Below are 21131 nucleotides of genomic sequence, written 5' to 3' on the forward strand. Positions count from 1 at the left end.
GTTCTGGGGCAGTCCTGCCTCCAGGGAGGAGGGGCCGTACCTGCTCTCGCGGTCCGCGTACATCTCCATGTGCCGCGGGTTGATGGTGGGGTCGATGACAACCCAGGAGCCGCCCCGGAGCTCCCCCTGCGGGGGGATGTAGATGAGCACGGGCTGCCGGTACTCCCGCAGGCCGTCCACGATGTAGGCACCGAACTTGAGCACCTGGTCATACATGTCTGGGGAGAGAGGACACAGCTCCTGGAGTCACGGCACGTCGGTGCTCCGGCCCTGCCGCGCTCGGTCACGGCGGGGAAAAACACCATTGCTCAGCTCTTCCCACTCCTGCTACAATTCCAGCTGTTGTTCTCTGCAGCTGGGAGAGATGGGGCTGAGAAAGGAGGTGACAGAATCGTAGAATCATGGAATGGTTTAGACTGGAAGGGACCTCAGACCCCAACTCGTTCCACCCTGGTGAAGGTCAACAAAGCCAGCCTGGGGGAGAACCAGGACCAGAGTAGGGATATTGTAAGACCATGGAATCACAGAATGGTTTGGATTGGAAGGGACCTAAAAGATCATCTCATCTTGTTCCATCCCCTGCCATGGGCAGGGACACCTCCCACTAGCCCAGGTTGCTCCAAGCCCTGTCCAACCTGGCTTTGGACACTTCTAGGGACGGGTTCCTCTCTAGGCAACCTGTGCCAGGGCCTCACTACCCTTATAGTAAAGAATTTCTTCCTAAAATCCAACCTGAATCTACCCTCCCTCAGTTTAAGGCCATTCCCCCTTGTCCTATCACTGCAAGCCCTTGTGAAAAGTCCCTCTCCAGCCTGCAGGGTGTTCCCACCCCATTCCTGCTCCCAGGCACGGCACCTCCACTCTGGAAATCCAGTCTGGTGACTTCCCATGAAACCACATCTACTCACAGGGCTGCAGCTCCTCAGCTCACACCAGCCCCTCTACAGCAGGTGCCCTGGAGATGATCCATCCCTGATTCCCAGCCAATCCAAGGAGAATTCCCGCAGTTCAGGAAGTCAGGCTGGGTACTCCTGTACTCAACACGAGCACAAGCTGCCCAATTTCAGACTCGCTGCCCTGCACCTCTCCCACAACTCATGTAACGTGCATAAAACGCACCTGACAGCAACAGAGCTTTTCCAGATCTTCATAAAAATGTGTGTGGGGAGGGATGGGAAGCAGCATTCCGCTCTCCTTCCATTAAAATTTGTTTAAGGCATTTTGCTCAAAATTAATAAGAACAACTCCACTGTGTAAAGACACTACATTGAAAATATCAGCCCCAAAGGTGATTTAAATAAAAAGAGAGAAAGGGAAGGCAAAAGAATTTCCATGAGATGATATAGTTTCTAATGGATACAGTTTGTAATGGAAACAGGCACTCTTGAATATATATATTTTGTTACATATAATTATATATGGAAGTATTAAATCAAATACACAAGAAATGAAAAATAGTTATTAGGATCATCTAGTCCATCTCTTTGTTCACACAGGACTGTTCTTCCCCAGTGCTTCTGAAAGCTTCCATTTAGAAATCCCACACAATAAATCTACTGCTTCTTTAGGGGCATTTCCACAGCCAAACAGATGAGATTTTCCTCAGTGCTCAGCCAAACTTCCCCTCCTTCCCCATTAATTTCATGTTACTACCCCTTGTCCCACCCTACATAATCTCTCCACTCCTTCAGGCTCACTACAAATAGCAGGAGGCTTTTCAGTGGGTTTCTTTCCTTAGACACTACAGGAATTCATCCCTCATCTCTCCCAGGACACTATCCCGACCCCCTTCATCATTTTGCTCCCTTGCCTGGACCCTCCCAGTTTGCCTAATTTTTTAAAACACCAGTGCAGAGAGCAGGAAAAATAAGGAGCTCCATTTATATATCCCACACACCTGCTGCAATAAACAGTCTGAAAAGACTGAGACTTTTAAGCATCTAAAATTCTTCTATCACTTAAGAAAACCACCATTTCTGGGGAGGAACGAGACTCCAGCCAAGGTCCACTTGTCATTTAACCCTCATTTCAATGTTAAGCATTAACATGAACATAATTAAGTTTTTGACTCTTTGGGAAACACACACACATACTTTTTTATATTATATAAATATACAAATATATATATATACACTAACATATATAGAGCAAGTGAGAGAGGTGTATAAAATATGTGTGGTATGTATACATATATATATATATAAAATATCTATATATATTAGCACTGATGTGATCTCTCCACTTCATTTCCAAGGTCATTGTCCAAGTACTCAAGAAAAGGAATTTCATGTTATTTAAGAGATATCCAATTCTGACAAAGAGAAGAACAATTTATTCCCTCTAATTGGGAATAAATATAAATCTTGGCAGAGACAGTGGGGACTGAGAACCAAACAAAACTCCAACCTTTCCCTTTGTCCTGAGCAAAGAAAAAGACTCAAAAGGGGTGACAAATTTATTACTAATTATACAATTATTTTATTATGTAGTGCTAGTAATAAACCACTTGAAGTACTTTCAGCTAATTCCAGTGTTAAGAAAATAATTGCTTGATTCAAATTATTTTAACTGAATTAATCCTTTACTAGACATTTTTTACTAGTGCTACATAATAAAATAATTGTGTAATTAGCAATACATTTTTCACCCCTGCCACGGGTCTATATTTTACTCAGGTGAAGTGCAGAAAAGAGTAGCACCACTTGTTTGAACAGGGCAGGGGGAGGAGGAGCAGAGAAACTGGGGGAATTCGGTGCTTCCTCAGAGCTCCAAATCTCCTTTGGGTTTAGCAGGTGGTATTGGGGAAGTGTTTTATTTACCAGGTGCCATCAGGTGGTCAGGGAAGTATTTCTGTGCCTACAGATCTCTCAGGATCAGCCTTTCAGAGCCATGGAGGAGGAGGAACTTCAGGACCCTATGGTTCTGTGCTCAGTTAAGTCTTAACTGTTCAATTTGCCTGCACTTTGAGTGGAAATTCAAAAAATGTCTATTTTTAAGAAATAAAAGTACAGTTGATAAAGATCACATAAATCCTGCAAAGACAGCCCAAGGCACCTGCCAGTGGTGCCCACACCTGACCTCCACAACACACGACCTCCCTGATTTACCTCAACATCATATTTGAGTGTGAAACTATAAAATATTTCCCATACTGGGACAGCTGCCTCTTCCTGGCAGTTCTGCTGCATTCTCCACTCCTACAAAGGAAAACAGAGCACCAGCTTTACCTGCTGCAGGTGGTAAGTGCCCCGTGGTGCCCCAAGCTCTGTGCTCCAGTGCCTTGGCAGGGTGCAGACTCCATAAACTTAATACTGTGACTAACACGCTTAACTGTGTTTAAAACTAATCCCAGACACTTCCATCATCATCGTGAGCCAAGAACACCACAAACATTTCAAGAACAGGCTGTTCTTAACAAGCCACTTGCAAGATGGAGATGCTGCAGAAGCGCCCCAGTGTTGGGTTTGCAGGAGGGCAGGGAGTGCTCACAGAGCTCTGTCCCGGTCTCTGCTGCTCTGAGCATCGGTGTCCACCCCACACAGACCCCAAGCCTGCTGGCAGCTCTTATCATCACACCATGTGTGTAAATATTGGCCCTCAGTGCACCACCCGTGCTGGGAAGGCTGCAGACAGCTCTGTGCATCCCCACCGTGCCGGGCAACGCGCCCTGAACCTCCGAAGCTGGAACGGATCTCGCCAGCTTGGCTGCATTATCAGATGGGACCTGAAGGTAAACACCAGGCAATGTTGGCTGAGGCACGTCGTGCCCCCTCACAAACCCATGGCACACAAAACCTGCCGCCAGCCGGGGGGGCTCCGGGAGTTGAAACCGGCGCTTTTCATTCCGCCGGGTTATTTTTTCTTTTATCATTATCATTATTATTATTATTATTTTTTATCGTTATTTATAACCTGTCCCGGGCAAAAATAATAAGTCAAACACGAAGCCCCAGCCGTGAGTGACCCCGCAGCACAGTTTAATGTCGTGGGGATTTGCATCCTATCAGCCCGTCCCCGCCGAGCCCGGGACCCCGGTGCTAATTTCCAGCGAATTTCACGCTTGATGTCCCCCCGTCGTGGGTCAGCGCCGGTTCGCCTAAATAAACCCCTGCCAAATGGCTCCTCCATCTAAATATTCAAGCCAGTTTTTTTTTTCCATAATTTAATTTTGCATTATGCTGAAGAGCCTTCTGGCCGGAGAGAGCTCGTTTGGGGGGAAACCGCCGGCACGGGCGCCGCGAGCTGCCGTTATTTATGGCGTTATTTATTTATTTTACGGCGGGAATTAGACCTCCTAGGCCGACTGGGGAAGAGGGGGGGATTTTTTTCCCTCTTTTTTTTTTTTTCCCTCCCCCTCCACTAATGTCAATTTTCAGCATAGCAAGAGCTGTCTCTAATCTTTTCCTACTCATTACACACAATTTTGGAGTCATTTTACCCACAGTGCAGTCGGCTCCTGGCAGTGTGTTTGTGTGCACTGAGGGGTGGCATAATTGTTTATTTTCCCTCCCTGCATAATCCCCAGCCAGCACTGAAACCAAAACTGCAAACAACTCCCCAAGGGACACAGAGAGTGTCAGGAGACACCACCAGCAAACAAGAGGCAGGAAAATGCACGGAGCAAGGTGCCAACTGCAATGGCTCTGTCCTTCCCTCCTCTTCCTCCTCCTCCTCCCAGCTGGGGCGGAGTAAGTTGGGATATGTAATATAAATATTAACAACCTTGTGCTGTCTCTTTCCACCTTTGGCTTTTAGTCCCAAATCCAGAGCTAAACTCAGTTTCTGAGGAACCCAGCAAAGGGCACTGGCAAAGCCAGATCTGGCATTTTAAGGCAAAATAATATTTAAGGTCTAAATAAGGTAAATAAATAAGGTAAAATTACATCAGCAACTTGTTGTGTGGTTGGGAAAGCAAGACACGAAGGGAGAAAGCAGCAGCACATGGAGCAGAATCCACCCTGAAAGGTAACAGGTATTTTCCAGAGGAAATAATTTTGCCACCTTCTGCCACCTCCCATCTTTGCATCTGCCAACTCAAAGGCTTTGCTTCGTGTCCTTCTAATGAGACAGCAGAGCCCAGCAGCCTCTGTCACCCTGTGAGCCTTCCAGAGCAGGAACTTCCACCACGTCAGTGCCCCTGTAACTCCTCCCCTGTGCTGATGAGCTGCCACACACAGGTAAGAGGCCTCTTACCCCTTTAACTTCTTTAAATTCCATAGGAGTGATCTCACACTCCTGGCACCCCACCAAATTCAGAGCAGGACTGTGTGGTGCCCTCTGAGCAGTCAAGACAAACCACCCTCCAGGACACACCAACGAGGATCCAAAGTGCTGGTTACCTTTCATTCCACCAGAGAAACCTCTCCAGTTGGCAAAGACCATCAGGGGCAGCCCTTCCCTGTTGAAGTCCTTGATGGCCTCTGCAGTCTTGAAGGCAGAGTCAGGGAACCACACCTGACCAGCCTGCTGGATTATCTGTTGGGAAGGAGAATCCACTGTTAAGCCTTGGAACACACCCATGTAAGAGTTGGCAGAAAAACACAGAAACAGATTCAACAGTGGCTGAGATGTGGGATAAACAACGAGGGATGTGGCACGTGGAGTGCATGGGATCTGCTTGGCCACGGAAAAATTGGGACAATCCTTTTGTCACCAATATCAACAGGAGCATTCCCAGTCACTTAGCTAAGAACAGAGATGGTATGGAAAGCCTGACACTACAGCTGCTGTAAGGAGGGGAAGAAGGAAGAGAAAGAAAAGGAGAGCAGAAAACCCCAAAGGGATGAGGTAGAGCCAGAGCTGTGAAATCAGACAGGGGAAAAGCAAAATGTCAGAGCAGGAAGACCATGAAACCCTCTGGTCACAGTAAGTGAGCAGGGAAGTGACTTTTGCTTGTCACATCTCCTGGGCCCTTGTCCCTGCACCTCACCTGAGTCCTAAGGGAAGCAGGACTGCTGGGGAACGTGTCTCCTGCAGGAATGGCCAACACGCCGGTCCAGGCACCCCTCCCAGCAGCTGCCAGGCATTCCCACCTCACCAGGGAATGGCTACACGTTTGCACCACATTTGAGGGGGAAAAGTCCCACCCAAACAGGTGCTTCTTCCACAGAGACATTTGCAGAGGACAAACAGGGAACAGGGCACGTGTTCAACCCACCTTGGCCTCCGAGTCCAGGTTTGCAGGATCAGCAGGAATGCTGAGCTCCACCGTTCTTGTTTCTACGGCAACTACTCCTACAGGTATTCCTCCCAGCCTGGAAACAAGGCAGACAAATCAGAATTCCTATTTCAACTCTTACACAACTAGATAGTTTTTCCAATTTGCATCAAAATACCCAGGAGAGACAAATAACACATCAAACAGTGGGAGCAGCGTTCTGGCCTTCGGAAGAGCAGAGATGAGTGACTGGAGAACGCCAGAGGAGAAGCCACAGTTCCCAAAGCCAAATTCAGTTCTAAAAATGGGCACATTCCTCACCAGAAATTAAACACAACAAACCAAACCCAAATTTTGAATGATACATCCACGTCTCCACATCACCCTTCACCTGCCATCACCCCAGTTTGGGATTGACACCGAATCCAACCACCCCTTCCCACAAAAGCCACCGTGCTGCCAACAACAACTTCACATTCCCAGGACGGAGTCCCAGCGGAGCCCACACTCCCTCCTCAGCCACCCCAAGCTGGATGACACACGTACAGGCAGGGAAGAGACGGGGCCCATGTGCACTGAGGGGCTGGAAATATTCCCATTCCCTATGATTAAGAGTCTGCTGGAACCCCGTAATTGCAGAAGCCGTCTTAAATCGGTAACTTATAACTTCTATATTAGGGCCCATGTGACCTAATAAAGAACATCTTTATCCAAGTATTACAGTTATTTATTGAACTTGAAAACAGCTCAAAACAACTTCTGTTTTCCATAATACTTCATATAAATTTTATCAGGCCAGCACATGAAGATGCTACATCTTGTTTTATAGTGTGTCCCTGGACAAGTTGCCATAGAATAATAAAAGACAATTTACAGCCAACAGCACACATATTCCAAACATACATACAAGAGATGAGTTTTGGCAGCACTTACAGTAAAAATCCCAGAAGAATACATTCATATTTGTGTTTTTTTTTTTCAAAGTGCCACTGCTTTTGAAAGGAGTCTGTTTCATTTGTGTTATATATCCCTGCTGTGTGAGAGTCCAAAGCCACTTGGAATTTGTCAGAAGAAAGGAACTGCAAGCAAAGCTGAGCGTGGGCCTGGACAGAGCAGCTTCTGGCTTTGCCAAATCATTGATTTCCACCCCCTGGCACAGGGGCCTAAAAGCCTTTAAATCACAGAATTACAGAATCATGTCATGGTTTGGGTTGGAAGGGACCTTAAAGATCATCTCATTCCAACCCCCCACTGTGGGCAGGGACACCTTCCACTAGACAGGCAGAGGTACACATGTAGAGAGAAATAAATAATCACAGGACGTTGTGTTCTACACGAATGCAAAGCGTAACCAAAACTTGGTTTCTACAATTGTCTGAAACACCTCTCAGAACTCACCTTGCTCTCCCCACCACGACTGTCTGTGCCCAGGGCTGCATGATCTCCATGAAAGAACCGTTGTCAAAGAACCCACTCAGCCACTGCCCCTTCTGATCTAGAGGGAGAAGAAAACAGGGAAATATCAGAGGAGGACGGAGGGAGGGAGGAAAGAAAAGGGAGTATCAAAGCAGCAACTGAAACTTGCTTGAAAATTCCACCTGGGGAACGTGGCACTGCCTCCTTATTTATTTATTTTTAAATAGATGACAATACAAGGGAACATTAGACAGCAGAGCATTTGTCTGCCTTCAGCCATCGTGTCTTATTTCATTTCCTAGTCTGCATAAAGGCAGCAATTTATCAGCAAAAGCATCATTTATTGTTAAACGATGGGGTTCGGGTAGCAGAGGGACTTCCCCTGCTTTTAAATAAATAACTCTGGTTTTGTCAAGACTACAAACATTTGTCAAAAAGGCAGTAAAGTCATTAAAGATGTTTTTCAAAACACCTATTTCTATTTGAAAACTTATCTCACATTTTCTCTCTCGATTCTGCCTGATCTTTCCTTTAAAGAAGGAATGTTGCAGAGACCCAGGAACTAAATATGAAAATTTTGATGATGTTTTAGAACTCAGACACAATTACAGAAAACACATCGCTCTGGGGGCACCTGCTTTGCACTGGGGCTTTGGGAAGCTCTGCAAAAAAAAAAAAAAAATCCACAAAAAAGTCCCCAAAAAACCCCAAATGCCTCCCAGCTTCACCCCTTGGCACACAGCTCCCGAGGAACTTTTTAATCTGAACAAGCACCTCTGCTTCTGCAAACCCAAGTCCAAAACCAATTAAAAAGTGGAGATCCAAGCACGGTAACCTCTGCTGACTTAAACAGGATGGAGAGTGTTTTATCAAGACCAAACTTGTAATTACTGTGTTCTACATTCCTTGCCTCTGTGGCCCCACTGTAAAATGTGACCATCCATTTCAAAATTATCTCTTTATCGCAAGCCCAAAGCTGATCGTTTAGATTCTGGCCTCGTGTCGGGCGTCAGTTTGAAGAATATCACGGCAATATCTCCTCTAATAAATGGCTTTAACTTTTCACCTAGGAGATATCTGCTTTAACTTATCACAGGGAATCATCTGCTTTCCCTAACGCTTCCACTAAATTAAAATCTGAAGTCACTCGATTTGGGAGCCGGCGTTAGCGGCGCTCAGACAGCTGGATGAATTACTTGAGAGATGATGAAAAAATATTATCCAAAACCAGAAAACTTAGTTTATCACAAATCTCATTTTAGCCCCCCAAACTCATTAATAACAGCAGGAGTAATGGTCACCCAGTTTGCAGCTTGCACCTACACAGGCTGCAACAACCCCAGCGGGGGTTCCGTGGTTTGCAGTGGTGCCAATACAATAATTCCCCAAGATCTGCAGGAATACTGGGATTCCTTCACCATACAGACCCTTTGTGAATGGACTTTCCTCTAAATCATAACAAAATCTATAAAAGTAACTATTCTAAGTAACTACATAACCTATAAAACTAATAATTGTAGGTGCCCTCGGGCACTCAGAACTTACATCCTATTTTTAGATATTACAGAAAAATATTTCTAAAATTATATTCAAATTGTTTAGAAGCAATTATTTCGTAAACTCTGAAATATATTTGGATTGCAGACATAAAGCCTTGCCAACAAGTACTGAAACCAAGGTGAGTCACTGCATGTCCTGGCCACCACAGAGGGACGTACTCGGGTTGGGGCGCCCGGCCAGCATCCAGCGAGGGTCATAGGGAGCCTTGGTGGGCACAAAGTCAATGGTTCTGTCTATAGGATCCTTGGCTTTGAGGATAGGCACAGGGCTGTGTATATTCTAAGGGAAAAAGAAAAATATTGAAGGCAGTGATTCTCCCAAAACCAAACCCCAGCTCCAAAGGACGTGCTCGGATTTCTCTTTCCCCCCCTGCGCACCCCTGAGACTGACGGGACCCCAGAGCCTTGCCAGAGCCTGAAGAGACTTCCACAGTGCTCCATCCTCTCTCAAACCCCCACTTTGGCCTCCTCTGGCACATATTGTGCTTAATTTGCTCTTGAATTTGTGGCATATCCAGACAAGTGAGGGGCTGTAATTTAATCTCTGGAAGGTGACCAGGGCTCCTGCCTCCTTCCATTCCCTCTTTCCTGCAGGAAGGTCACCTGTGTGTTCACGTTGCTCCCTTCCTGGCTGCAGAGCAGCTCACACATAAACATCAGCTCTGCAAATTGCTGCCTCAGAGGGGATTTTTGGAGTCATTTCAGCCAGAGACAGCCCACTTATGGCAGAAAGTCCTGTGGGCAGCAGCCAGGAGGCTGATGTGAAGATACCCAAGGCAGTTCCAGGCTGCCCCATATTCCTGCAGCATTTTAAGACAAACACTATTTTATTTACTTAATTCCATAATGCCCAACAGCCTCAACCACCAGTCTAAACCATTTTGTTGGACATAAAAACACAGAAAAAAACCCCAGACAGAGAGAGAGCACCCGGCCCCCAAACCCTGCAAACAGGTAGTGGCACCTTGGGCCTCTGCAGGGCCAGGAATTACCTTTGGCATGTAGGAAAGCCACTGCAGGATGGTGTAGACTCCTTCAAAGTCATCACAGACCGTGTCATGTGTCACCCCGTTGTTGTGCATGATCTGGATCCCGCCCAGCTGGTTGTTGGAGGTGTAAACTTCCCGTCCAAGCACCTTGGGAAAGGAAAACGGGAAAACCATCAGGGATGGGGGTGTGACGAGGAGGTGTCGGCTAAGGAGAGACACACAAACCCATCCCTGCAGCACCTCATGATCACTTGGGCACGAAAAGGATGGAGCAAACTACTCCCAAGAGACCTTCCCATGTCCCCTGTGCAAGTAAGAGCTTATGGACACTGATCCAAGTGATCAGAATGGACAGTGATCCCCAGGAAACAGAGGGAAGGGTTACATTGGATATTGGGAAGAAATTCTTCCCTGTGAGGGTGGTGAGGGCCTGGCACAGGTTGCCCAGAGAAGCTGTGGCTGCCTCAGCCCTGTAAGTGTCCAAGGCCAGGTTGGAGCAACCTATCTGGAGGAAGGTGGCCCTGCCTTCCTGGCAGGGGGTTGAAATTAGGATTCCTTCCAACCCAAACCATACTGGGATTCTACAATCCCCAAGGAGAATGATACAAGTGGGGAAGCTGAGGCAGGGGGCAGTTTCACCCCTTGCCCTTCCCCAGGCAGCAACAGAGCCAACACACATCTGAGACCAGCTCAGCTCACCAATTCCAAATTGCTCCAAGACAACTGGTAGGGTGGTTTTTTGAGGGAAAAAAAACCCAGACTGGTACAGCAAAGACAAAGCCCCAGCAGCTCCTTCGAGAGGCTGGACAAAACAAGGCTGTGGCTTCTCATTCTCTTGCACGGCTCCATCTCTAATCTGAGCCCGGGCACCGCGGCTCTTTTCTCATTCTCCTGCTGTCTCTTCCCATTTGCCCTCTCCCTGACTGATACACTGATCTCTCGGTCACTCGGCTTTCTGCTCCACTGACTCCATATTACTAATAACACCTCTGCCACGGCCAGTTTACCTCATGAAGGCAGGAGCACATCATTACAAAATAAACTCATAACTTTGACATTCTAGCAAATACACGCCGTTTGTTATTTTTATGGGTTGAGTCTTTCTAACAGACAGAGGACATTACACACCTGCTTCATTTGGATCTTAAAAAACCCCTCAAACACACGCAAACGGCCCGGCCTCCCCCACCAAATACCCAGCACTGCTCATTTTGGAGAGAGAAGAGCAGGCAGATGTCACTCAAGGTTTATGTAGAGAATAAACCGAGGCACAGAAGTTACACAACTAGTCCCAAAAATTTAGAATAAAATGTAAGCACAGTGGTTTAGCTCAGGGATGTTCCCGGGTCTCCCTTCTGAGCTGAAACATCTTCATCTTCCTCTAACAAAATCAGTGCCACGCAAAGCCATGGTAGAAAAGACAGCAGCATAGATTTAGGTTCAAGGATAAGAAAAGCCCAAGGCTCCAGATGCCAGGCACAAGCCTAGCTAAATGCTTTCCACAGAGGAAAATAAAAATAAAGAGGGTTTAAACTCCCCCTCTCTGAACTAATGCAAACGTATGTACATGCAAAATGGGCCTCTGCTACTGCTTATCTGGAGACACTGCAGACAGCTCAGGTTTAGCACTGCTGACAGGCAATGAAACAGCCTAATATACCGCCTGCTCTGGCCCTTAAATCCCTTTTTGGAGATCAAGATAAATATGCAGCTCCTTCTCCCGAGTGCTGCAGCCATTCCAGAGGAGTGCAGGGCTGTGCACGTGCAATCCCCTGCACGCCCAGCCAGGGCTGTGTTTACCTGGCAGGGCTGGCAGCACAGACAGCAGGGCCCCAGCCCCAGGGGAAGGTGGTACTGAGGAGTGTCTGGGACATGGATGTGCACAGGTGAGCCCCGGGCAGGGGCTCAGAAGGAGCAGGGAAGGGGAGCACAGGGGAGTTCCAAATCAGCCCCCGACCTCAGCACACCCCAAAGGAAGAACGAGCTGCTCCACCCCCAGGGCAGGCACTGGGCACTCAGGGGGGTCAAGAGGATCACAGAATCCCAGAATGGTCTGGGTGGAAAGGGACTTAAAAGCTCATCTCATTCCAGCTCCCTGGTCATGGGCAGGAACTACCCCAGGTTGCTCCAAGCCCCATCCAACCTGGCCTTGGACACTTCCAGGGATGGGGCAGCCACAGCTTCTCTGGGCAACCTGTGCCAGGGCCTCCCCACCCTCACAGGGAAGAATTTCTTCCCAGTATCCCATCTAACCCTGCCCTCTGGCAGTGGGAAGCCATCCCCCTTGTCCTGTCACTCCAGGCTCCTGCAGAAAGGCAGCCCAGAGGCAGCGAGACTGGGCCTGGGAACACGAGGGCGACCGCTCGTCCCTCGGCTCTGCCACCCCCACTCCCACCTCACAGGGCTCCATTGCCAAAGGCTGACAAGTAATTCAGTCTCCAATTAACAATCTTGAACGGTGCAATGCATATTGCTGTGCTAACATTTCCACAAGAAAGTATCCAAGGGTACAAGGAAAGGTGCTGGAGAAGTCCTGAGCTGAGGCTCCTGAAGACAGAACTTCCAAGACAAAAAAGCAGCCTTTCCAGCCTCCAAAATATGGTCCTCAATGGGTTTATAATAGGCATGCCATGTGCATATGAACAATTTTCTAGCACTCCAAACCATCCTGACCAGCTGCTTTCTCCTTTGAGAACCTGAGCTGCTGGTGAGTTGGGACATTCCCTGCAAAGCTGGGCTGGCCAAGGGCTGGGTTGGCTCATCTGTTTCATCTGAGATGAAGGATCTAAAAAAATGACAGCAGAGGGCTTGAATGGGAATCATTATGCAACATAAGTGCTGTTATTATTCCGAGCATATCATGTGTTTATATCAAATATAAGTGCCAGATTTTTATCCGAATAATTTCAATAATTGCAATTCCCATCCCACAATTTATATCATCTGCCAGAAACCCGAAGCAGAAGAGGCACATGCACGTCCTATAAATAGCCTATTTTTCATAAACAGGCAGAAATGATGGGAATGAATGTCTCATCAGGAAAAAAATGTAGGAACACAATGTAGGAACTTCAAACCTGGCTGCTATTATGTGCAGTCAAGCCTCGCCAGATCTCAGTGCTCATTTCCAGCACTCGGCTCTTCCCCCACACGGATCGTGTCGTTAGAGGGGAAAACAGCAGGAACAAGAGGAGAGTCAAGCTGAGGTGGGATGCTCCAGCATAAACCCCTTCCCCAGCCCAGCCTCTCTGCAAGGCAGTGGGAGCACAGACAGCTCCTCTCTGCCTGGAGACACAGGGCCCTTCCTGCATCCCTAATCCAGGAATCCGTGCAGTCCCCGCACTTCTAATTTACGAGCGTTCGGTGGGGGACCCTTCTGACTGGGGAACAGATTGGCTCAGTCTAATGCTTGGAGATTATTAAAGTCAGAGCTATACTCCACTATCAAGTCTACAGATCTTTTATTTAGAAGATATGGTGCTCTAAATGCACAAAGAGCTCCCTGTCACCTTCACATTAAAGCCCCTAGTGCCTGGTAAATGGAATTATATAGCTGTCATCTCCTTTCCCCAAAGTTTTAAGAGTACAATGGGCTCATTTTTTCCCACTCCATCCCAGCTTCAGAACTAAGAGACCTACTTTGTATTGATTTAGAGTCTCGGAAATAAATAAACCTGCTTCACCAATGTGATTCACAAGAAATTCATGATACACTATTGCATGATATATTTCAAGCTGTGGCTCCGGCTCTTTTTTCCTTTTGGTGAGTGATGGGGGAGGTGGGAGGTGGGGGGAGCTGACAGCCTGATGGTTATTGGGGATGGCTCCTGACTGCAAATCCAGAGGCAGGTCCTGCTGGTGGAGTCTTTCCCTGCTTCAGTCTGGTGAGATCAGAGGGGGAAGGGCAAAAAGCAATTGCACTTCACCTCGGAGGGAGCAGGGGAAGAGGCATCCAGGTGGACATGGGATTGCAGCTCCTTTCTGCACACTCCTGCCTGGAGATGCCAAGGCTCCTCACAGATACAGAGGGAGCAGGGCTCCACAGCTGGTCACAGACAGGACTAACACTCTGTTTGCAGCTGGCAGCACCACCCATTAGTGGTGGGAAGGTTTGTCCGTCTCGTGCTAATTGATGAGGATTTTGGAAAACTTCTGAATTGCAAGAGAAAATCAAATATTGCAATCTCGAGATCTGAACTAGTATAAGGCAGGCTCCAGATGGTTTGCTTCTGACCTCTGAAATATTTGTTGCAGCTACTAGAAATAGAAAATTAATTCAGGAAGAAAAGTCAGCTGGGAAATAAAAACCAAACAACTTTTTCATTGGACTCCAAAAAATTCCAAACGAGAAATCCACCCAAACTGATACTTTTTTTCCTGAAGAGTTCCAGTTTCAGTGAACTGGCATTTTCAAATGAAAAATGCCTTGTCAAACCCCTCCTGCCCCACTCTCCTCTCCTGGCGTAGGGAGACGGCGTGTTTTGCTCAAGGTCACTCCATCAGTCAGTGGTAAATCAAAAGGGCTCAATATACTTTGCAAACCAAAATTACAGCCCCCATCCTACATGGTGCAAACACCCATAAATCCCACTTGTCTCAGTCAGGGGTTCCCTAATCTAGACATGAACCCCATAAACAATATTAATGGTTGTCTCCAACTTGGAGATCTTGGTCATTCCCTTGGTCACCTTCTGGACCCCAACTGAACCCTGTTATTCAGAGACCCCCAGGGGACAGGCTGCAGTGCAGGGACCACTTTCACCAGGATAGTGGAACTCTGTTCACTTTTCAGTGCAGGTTTAGGCTTAATTGTGAGAAATGTGACAATTCTCCAGTGCTGCTCCTATAGTTCCCATCATATGTCCAGAATTCCAGGTAATTTCTCCACATCCACTCTAGAAAAAAATCCCAGGCAGGTCACCCCAGTATCCTCCTGGTGATACCCCAAGAGGGGTGGTCAGGACCAGTTATTCTGGGATATGTTTGAAAAGTTCAGCTCCAATGGAACATTAGGGAACAGTTAATGCTCCAGTAATAACACACCCTGAAGGATCACCAGGATCTGGGCTACAGTCTTGGTTGCAGTAAATATATATAGAGAGGGTTTAGAATACACAGGAGTTTCCCTGGGAAGAGATTTGGACAGGCAGAATAAAGGCCAGGATGCTCAACTCTTCCCCAGAAGGAATAAATATACACACAGCCCCCCCTCCACACAGATAAACTGATGGAGACCCGTATTAAAAATGATAGAAGGAGGGAGAATAAAAAAAAGTCAACAGAAATCTATTAGACTTTCTTCCCTAAGCAAACACCAAGGGACTGATAATGCCATGCCTGGAACGTAAATTGTCTCTAATGGGAACAATACACAAATATCACCACTTAAAGAAAGGCAATTATAAAGAAAAGGTAGAAATGGAGGGTGGTGGTTGTTTGTTTGTCTGAAGTCCAGGCATCCATCCTGCTCACATCCGTTGCTCTACACAGAGCAAGGACCTTTGTGTCACCAGGAGTGCCCCCAGCCAGACTCCCCAGCAACTAAAGCCTCTCACTGGCAGGAAAAGAAATGAATTCTGCTCTCCTCCTGTTGCCAAATATTGCTGAACTGAGACTGATCCAGCCTGGGAGAACTGGGGGCTTGGCTGAGAGTATTGGGATTGTTCAGCCTGGAGAAGAGAAGCTTCAGGGTGACCTCACTGTGGCCTTCCAGTGCCTGAAGAAGCCGACAAGAAAGATGGAGAGAGACTATTTACAAAGGCCTGGAGTGTCAGAACAAGGGCGAATGGCTTCCCACTGACAGAGGGCAGGATTAGATTGGATATTGGGAAGGAATTCTTGGCTGTGAGGGTGGGGAGGCCCTGGCACAGGTTGCCCAGGGAAGCTGTGGCTGCTCCATCCCTGGAAGTGTCCAAGGCCAGGTTGGATGGGGCTTGGAGCAACCTGGGCTAGTGGGAGGTGTCCCTGGCCATGGCAGGGGGTGGAACAAGATGAGATGATCTTTTAGGTCCCTTTCAACCCAAATCATTCCATGATTCCATGGTCTTACAATATCCCTACTCTGGTCCTGGTTCTCCCCCCAAACTGGCTTTGTTGACCTTCACCGAGGACAGTCCTGCATCAGTTCTGGGAGCTGAAGAAACCAACCCCCACCCATAAAACCACCCTTGTTCTCACCATCTCATCTGCACAACCACCCAAGGCAGAGCAGAGGGGCCCCTCCTGCTTCTCCCCACCAGAGCCAGAGTGGGATAACCTTGGGGAGCTCCATGAGAGGAGCAGACCGAGGGCTGAGGCTGCTGAGTGCCAGTTTGTGGGTGACATTTCCTACCCCTCTTTGATTAGCATTCTCCAGCACCCTGCACCCATAAGTATCTCCCTAATAGTCTTGCTGTGCCACTACAGAAAGATTCATATCATGCATTAATAATTATAATGGTTCTTTGAATGACAGGGTTGGCACTTGCTGTTCTAACTCACATGATTGCTCTCACATGATTGCTTTGATCTAATCCCAAGACTGGAGTCATCTTGAGCAGATATTGAACTATCCCTGCCTTGAATCTCAGAAAAAAAGAGAGCTTTCCACAGTACAAACCCCAAACAGCATCAGTCTCACAGGGGTTTTATTTATTTTTCCAGATTGTGAAATTCAAGGGTAAATATTACTGCTGACAATCACTCACACAGCCTGGCTGAGCCTCCAGCTCCTCACCGAGGTCCTCTGGGAGCCTCAGACCTGCCCAGACACCTCTCACCCGAGCAGCCTGTTCCTCCCAAGCCCTGATCTGTTGTCTCACTCTGTTACAGAAGTCCCAGAGCATTCAAGTTCTGCAGCTTCTCCACCAGCTCATCCACTGCTCCTCCTCCTGCCATGGGATGCTCCCACAGTTCACTGCAATCCCACCCCATAACCACACTGATGAAACCAGAGCAGCTGTGCCTGACCCATCCCTGCAAGTGTCCAAGGCCAGGTTGGACGGGGCTTGGAGCAACCTGGGCTAGTGGAAGGTGTCCCTGCCCATGGCAGGGGGTGGAAAGAGATGAGTTTTAAGGTCCTTTCCAACCCAAACCATTCTATGAGATTTCACGATTCCACAATAAATCTTCCCAACCAGCTGACCACAGTTCTGCTTTGAGAGTCAGGACTGAATTTAAAATACAAAGGATATTCTCTTCTGGCCTCACCCAAAGGGATTTGGGGGTTTTAAATGCAGATTGTCAAAACCATCTTGCAGCAATTATGGTCTGTTGTATCAACAAGTCCTTGGGGACTGTCCATCCTCGGGTGACTCAGGTGACATGGGATGGCCCCCAACACGTTAATGTCTCACCAGGCACCAGCAGGGTCTGCAGCCATGGAAGATGGGCTCAGGAAAGGTCATTGGACAAGTGCTGGGACCAGGCTGAGGAGAGTCTTACATATTTAATATTAGCAGGTCACTGAGTTTGCACTGATCAGTTCATCCCACAGACACCCTTCTGTTCCTCAGAAATGTTTTCTCCCCCTAAAAATAACCCCAATTCACTGTTTCTGAAACAGTGCATTGCTAATCTGGAGAACTGGTTCCTGAGCTATTCCAGGTCCAGAACAGGTTATACAAGCAGACATATCAGTAAATTAATATCATTCTGAAGGGAAAAACTACCACAGGAAGAAATCCTGAGGATGGGGTTACCCAAAGCACACCACTGCTGGCAGGTATTTTCCAACTGATGAGCTCAAAGCACATTGCAAACACAGCTCAACTGAGGTTTCAAGGCCAAGCAGGGAACTTTTATGGCTTTTTGACCCATCCAAGTCAAAAATGTCACCTCATGACCAAGAAGACCGTTGGCTGCAGGCTGGGAAATGAAGCCCAAAGTACTGAACTAAGGCTTCAAATGGCTCATGTTTTAGTGGTTTCTGACCCCTCATCTCCACTGCCTCTTTCCCTGCATGGACACAGACTCCTGGCAGGTGGGATTTGCCCAGCTCACCCTTGGATGTTCTGGATAAACCAGTGGGAGCCACGGAGCCAGCACAGGGTGAGGGCCTGATGCATCCTTCAGGCAAGTCAAAACTGGAGAGTTTTGGGGAAAATAAAAGCTGAACAGGAGAGGACGGAGAGAGAACAGTCTGCTGGTGAGAATTCCCATCACCTCCAGAAGGGATGACCACTTTAGACGTCCTCTTGTGCAGTGAGTGTGTGGGACAGCTCTTCATCACCACTCACAAAATGAACTGCTTGACATTCCAGGCTGAACATCTACATAACAAACTACTGTGTACCCAGCTTAGAGCAGTTCCTGAAAACCTCTGCTAAACCTGGCTTCCCTTAGGAAAAGCCTAGAACATGGATCTGCAGGGAAAATGTGACTGAAAGCCACTATTTGTTTCCATTAACACAACAGCTCAAAGATGGGATTTCTTTTAAACACAAAAGACAAGGAGGAGCAAACTGATTAAAAATAGGTCAGCAACAGACTCGGGAACATCCCTGGGAGGACTCAAAGGGAATGTAGCCCTGGAAGCCTGAACCACATAAGCCATGCAGGAATTGGGAGTGCTGGGCTCTTTGGTCTTACTTCCCTGGAAAGGAAAATCCATGGAAATGAAGGTGTTTGTGCAGGGCACAGCACGTCACGTATGAAATCACCCCGTGCTCACGTCGTGACGAGGGAAGGGAGTTGAGGGAGGAGGAGGAGGAAGGTTTTGGGGCTGGAAAAAGAGGGAGGCAGGGGAAGTTAAAAAAAAAAATAAAAAAAATAAAAATCTCTGCCTCAGCAAAAGTTTTCATTAAAATTTTAGACAAATGATCTCTGTGTCCTTCTCCCATGCTGCCTGGGGCTCCATGCTATTTCTATGCAAATAACAACCTCGTGGTTTATATCTTATTATTTCCACCGGAGCTGCGGCGACATGACCCGAGACGTGTGTGAGGTAGACAGCGACAGAGAGAGGGAGAGAAAAGAGAGGGAAGGGAGGGAGGGAGATGGAGTGGCTGCTCGCTGAAGTGTGAAAAAATATTGTCAGGAGTGAGCAGCAAGAACAAAAAAAAAAAAAAAAAAAAAAAAAAAAAAAAAAAAAAAAAAAAAAAAAAAAAAAAAAAAAAAAAAAAAACCAAAAAAAAAATTGCAGGGATAACGTGTTTATTTCAGCCCCTCTCCCCATGTGAACCAGCATCTTTTAAAATTCATTGGGCATCAGGCGATCATGCACAATCCATCTGCTTTCACTTTATCATTTGCATTTCATGCCTCCTGGCTTTTGATGTGCTGATACTTTGATGCAGTCAGGAGACGCGCATTATCATTATTTCAATTTTCAGGGGGGTCAGCGGGCTCGGCACAGGCGCGTAACACGCTCACCGAGAGGAATGAAATGTCATTTCCACCTCTCCACCCCCTGCTGAAATGCAACGGGGAGACAAAAGGGGTTCGGCTCCGACACGGCCCCCCCCGCGCGGGGCACCGTCCCCACCGGCACATCACACCTGGCCCCAGGTCCCGCCCGCGCCCGTCGCTCCGCGAACAAAGACAGCTCAATCAGGGCAGGGGGAAACCCTGCCCAGCTCCCTGCAGCTTCTTGTCACCCCTGACAGGCGGTGGGGCTGGAGAATCCTCAAACCTGCCCGCGATCAGGTGTCTCCCTGGGATGTTCCTCTGACACCGGTGCAGGAACAGCCGGCACGTGAGTCCAGCCCCAGAACCAAACAGCAGCCTCGGCTCAAAATGATGCTGACCTTGAGCTCATCATCTAAGTTAGAGGTCACCCTCTGGCTTTGGCAGCTGGACCTTTCCCTCTACACCTAAACCCTCAGGCTGGTTCAACATAATGACAGTGAACAAGACCAGCAATGGCTCTGCTGGTGCAGAGTGTTCATCACTGTCCCCCCTCTGCTCCCAGTGTACGTTAGAAAGAACCCACCACTTCAAAGGGAAAAGAAATTAAACAACTTCCCAGAAAGCCCTGCCTGCTCTCCGAGAGCCCAATTGTCTCCATTTTTGTGCTGCACATTCTCCTCTGGCAGAGAGGAGACATTTTGAAGATGTATGTGCAGCCACAAGACTACAAGTAAGCTTTGTCCAGCATCCTCTGGGAAGACAGCATTTGAACATCAGCAATGGAAAAACTGTCCCAAATCTCTAATTGGGAAGAGCTAAAGGTGGCAGTTTCCACTTATTTATCTTTGTTCCAGCCATGATCTCTCCTCAGGAAGATCACAAGAACCAGCAGACCCATCACACACACAGGAGTGAGTGGGGATTCCCAGGCTCCCCCTGTCCAAGGTTAGGTAAACATTGTTGGGTCTTGCTGGGAAAGCTGGATAGGATGCAATAGGTTCCTCCTACACCTTTAGGAAGGTAGAGGTTCAGAGCTGACATAAACACATACATCTTTCCAACAGAGCAGGGAGGAGGGAAAAGGACACAAGGGATTAGTCAGCCCATTGAAATTCCTGGGATGGGATAAATCACCCCCAGAAAGCACCTCCTCCTGATTATGACTGCTGATAGATGTCAGGTGCTTAATTTAGTCTATATCCTTAATTTTTAAGTGCCTAAAATTTAGTGAGATTCATCTAGTCCTAGGAAAACAAGCACTGCCTCCATGGGTAGGGAGTGCAGTTAAACCTGGAAAGAGGAGGAGACCAAACAGCCTGGCCCTGCCATCTGGGAAACTCTGCAGGGCCCCAAGCCCCAGCAAGTGACAGCTGGAACCAGGCAACTTACTGCACTTCAGCAAGCACTAAACTGACTCAATTCCTTTTTAAATGCTGGATCTTCAAATGCCTCTTTTCCTCCCATTGATGCAGGTGTGTGTGATGTGTGTAAGAGATCTAACTGAGGGTGCTGCAGCCTAGAGTTGATAGGATCAATGCTTCATTTTCTGCAGAGCCCCCTTTATTCAGGGGAATAATTCAACGAGAGCCTATTTTCCTTTTATCTCCCATTGTCAGGCAGGCACTCCTGGAAACACAGCTTGCCATGGAGCACAACCACCCCAGGTGCTGAGAGTGCCTGAGA

General features: G+C 47.7%; 1 protein-coding gene across 4 annotated transcripts in view; it reads right to left on the reverse strand.

Annotated features, from left to right (window-relative positions):
- ACACA (acetyl-CoA carboxylase alpha) overlaps positions 1–21131 on the reverse strand; it is an 89796-nt gene that overhangs the window by 14635 nt on the left and 54030 nt on the right. For all 4 annotated transcript variants that reach the window (XM_017821515.1, XM_017821516.1, XM_017821514.1 and 1 more), the window contains 6 exons: positions 10125–10268; positions 9292–9412; positions 7556–7652; positions 6158–6254; positions 5340–5475; positions 41–218 (listed from right to left, as the gene is read on the reverse strand). In XM_017821515.1, coding sequence (XP_017677004.1) covers positions 41–218; positions 5340–5475; positions 6158–6254; positions 7556–7652; positions 9292–9412; positions 10125–10268 — 773 coding nt within the window. The remainder of the gene's footprint in view (positions 1–40; positions 219–5339; positions 5476–6157; positions 6255–7555; positions 7653–9291; positions 9413–10124; positions 10269–21131) is intronic.

Source organism: Lepidothrix coronata, unplaced genomic scaffold (assembly GCF_001604755.1).
Source record: "Lepidothrix coronata isolate B3197 unplaced genomic scaffold, Lepidothrix_coronata-1.0 Scaffold91, whole genome shotgun sequence".
Lineage (NCBI taxonomy): Eukaryota > Metazoa > Chordata > Aves > Passeriformes > Pipridae > Lepidothrix > Lepidothrix coronata.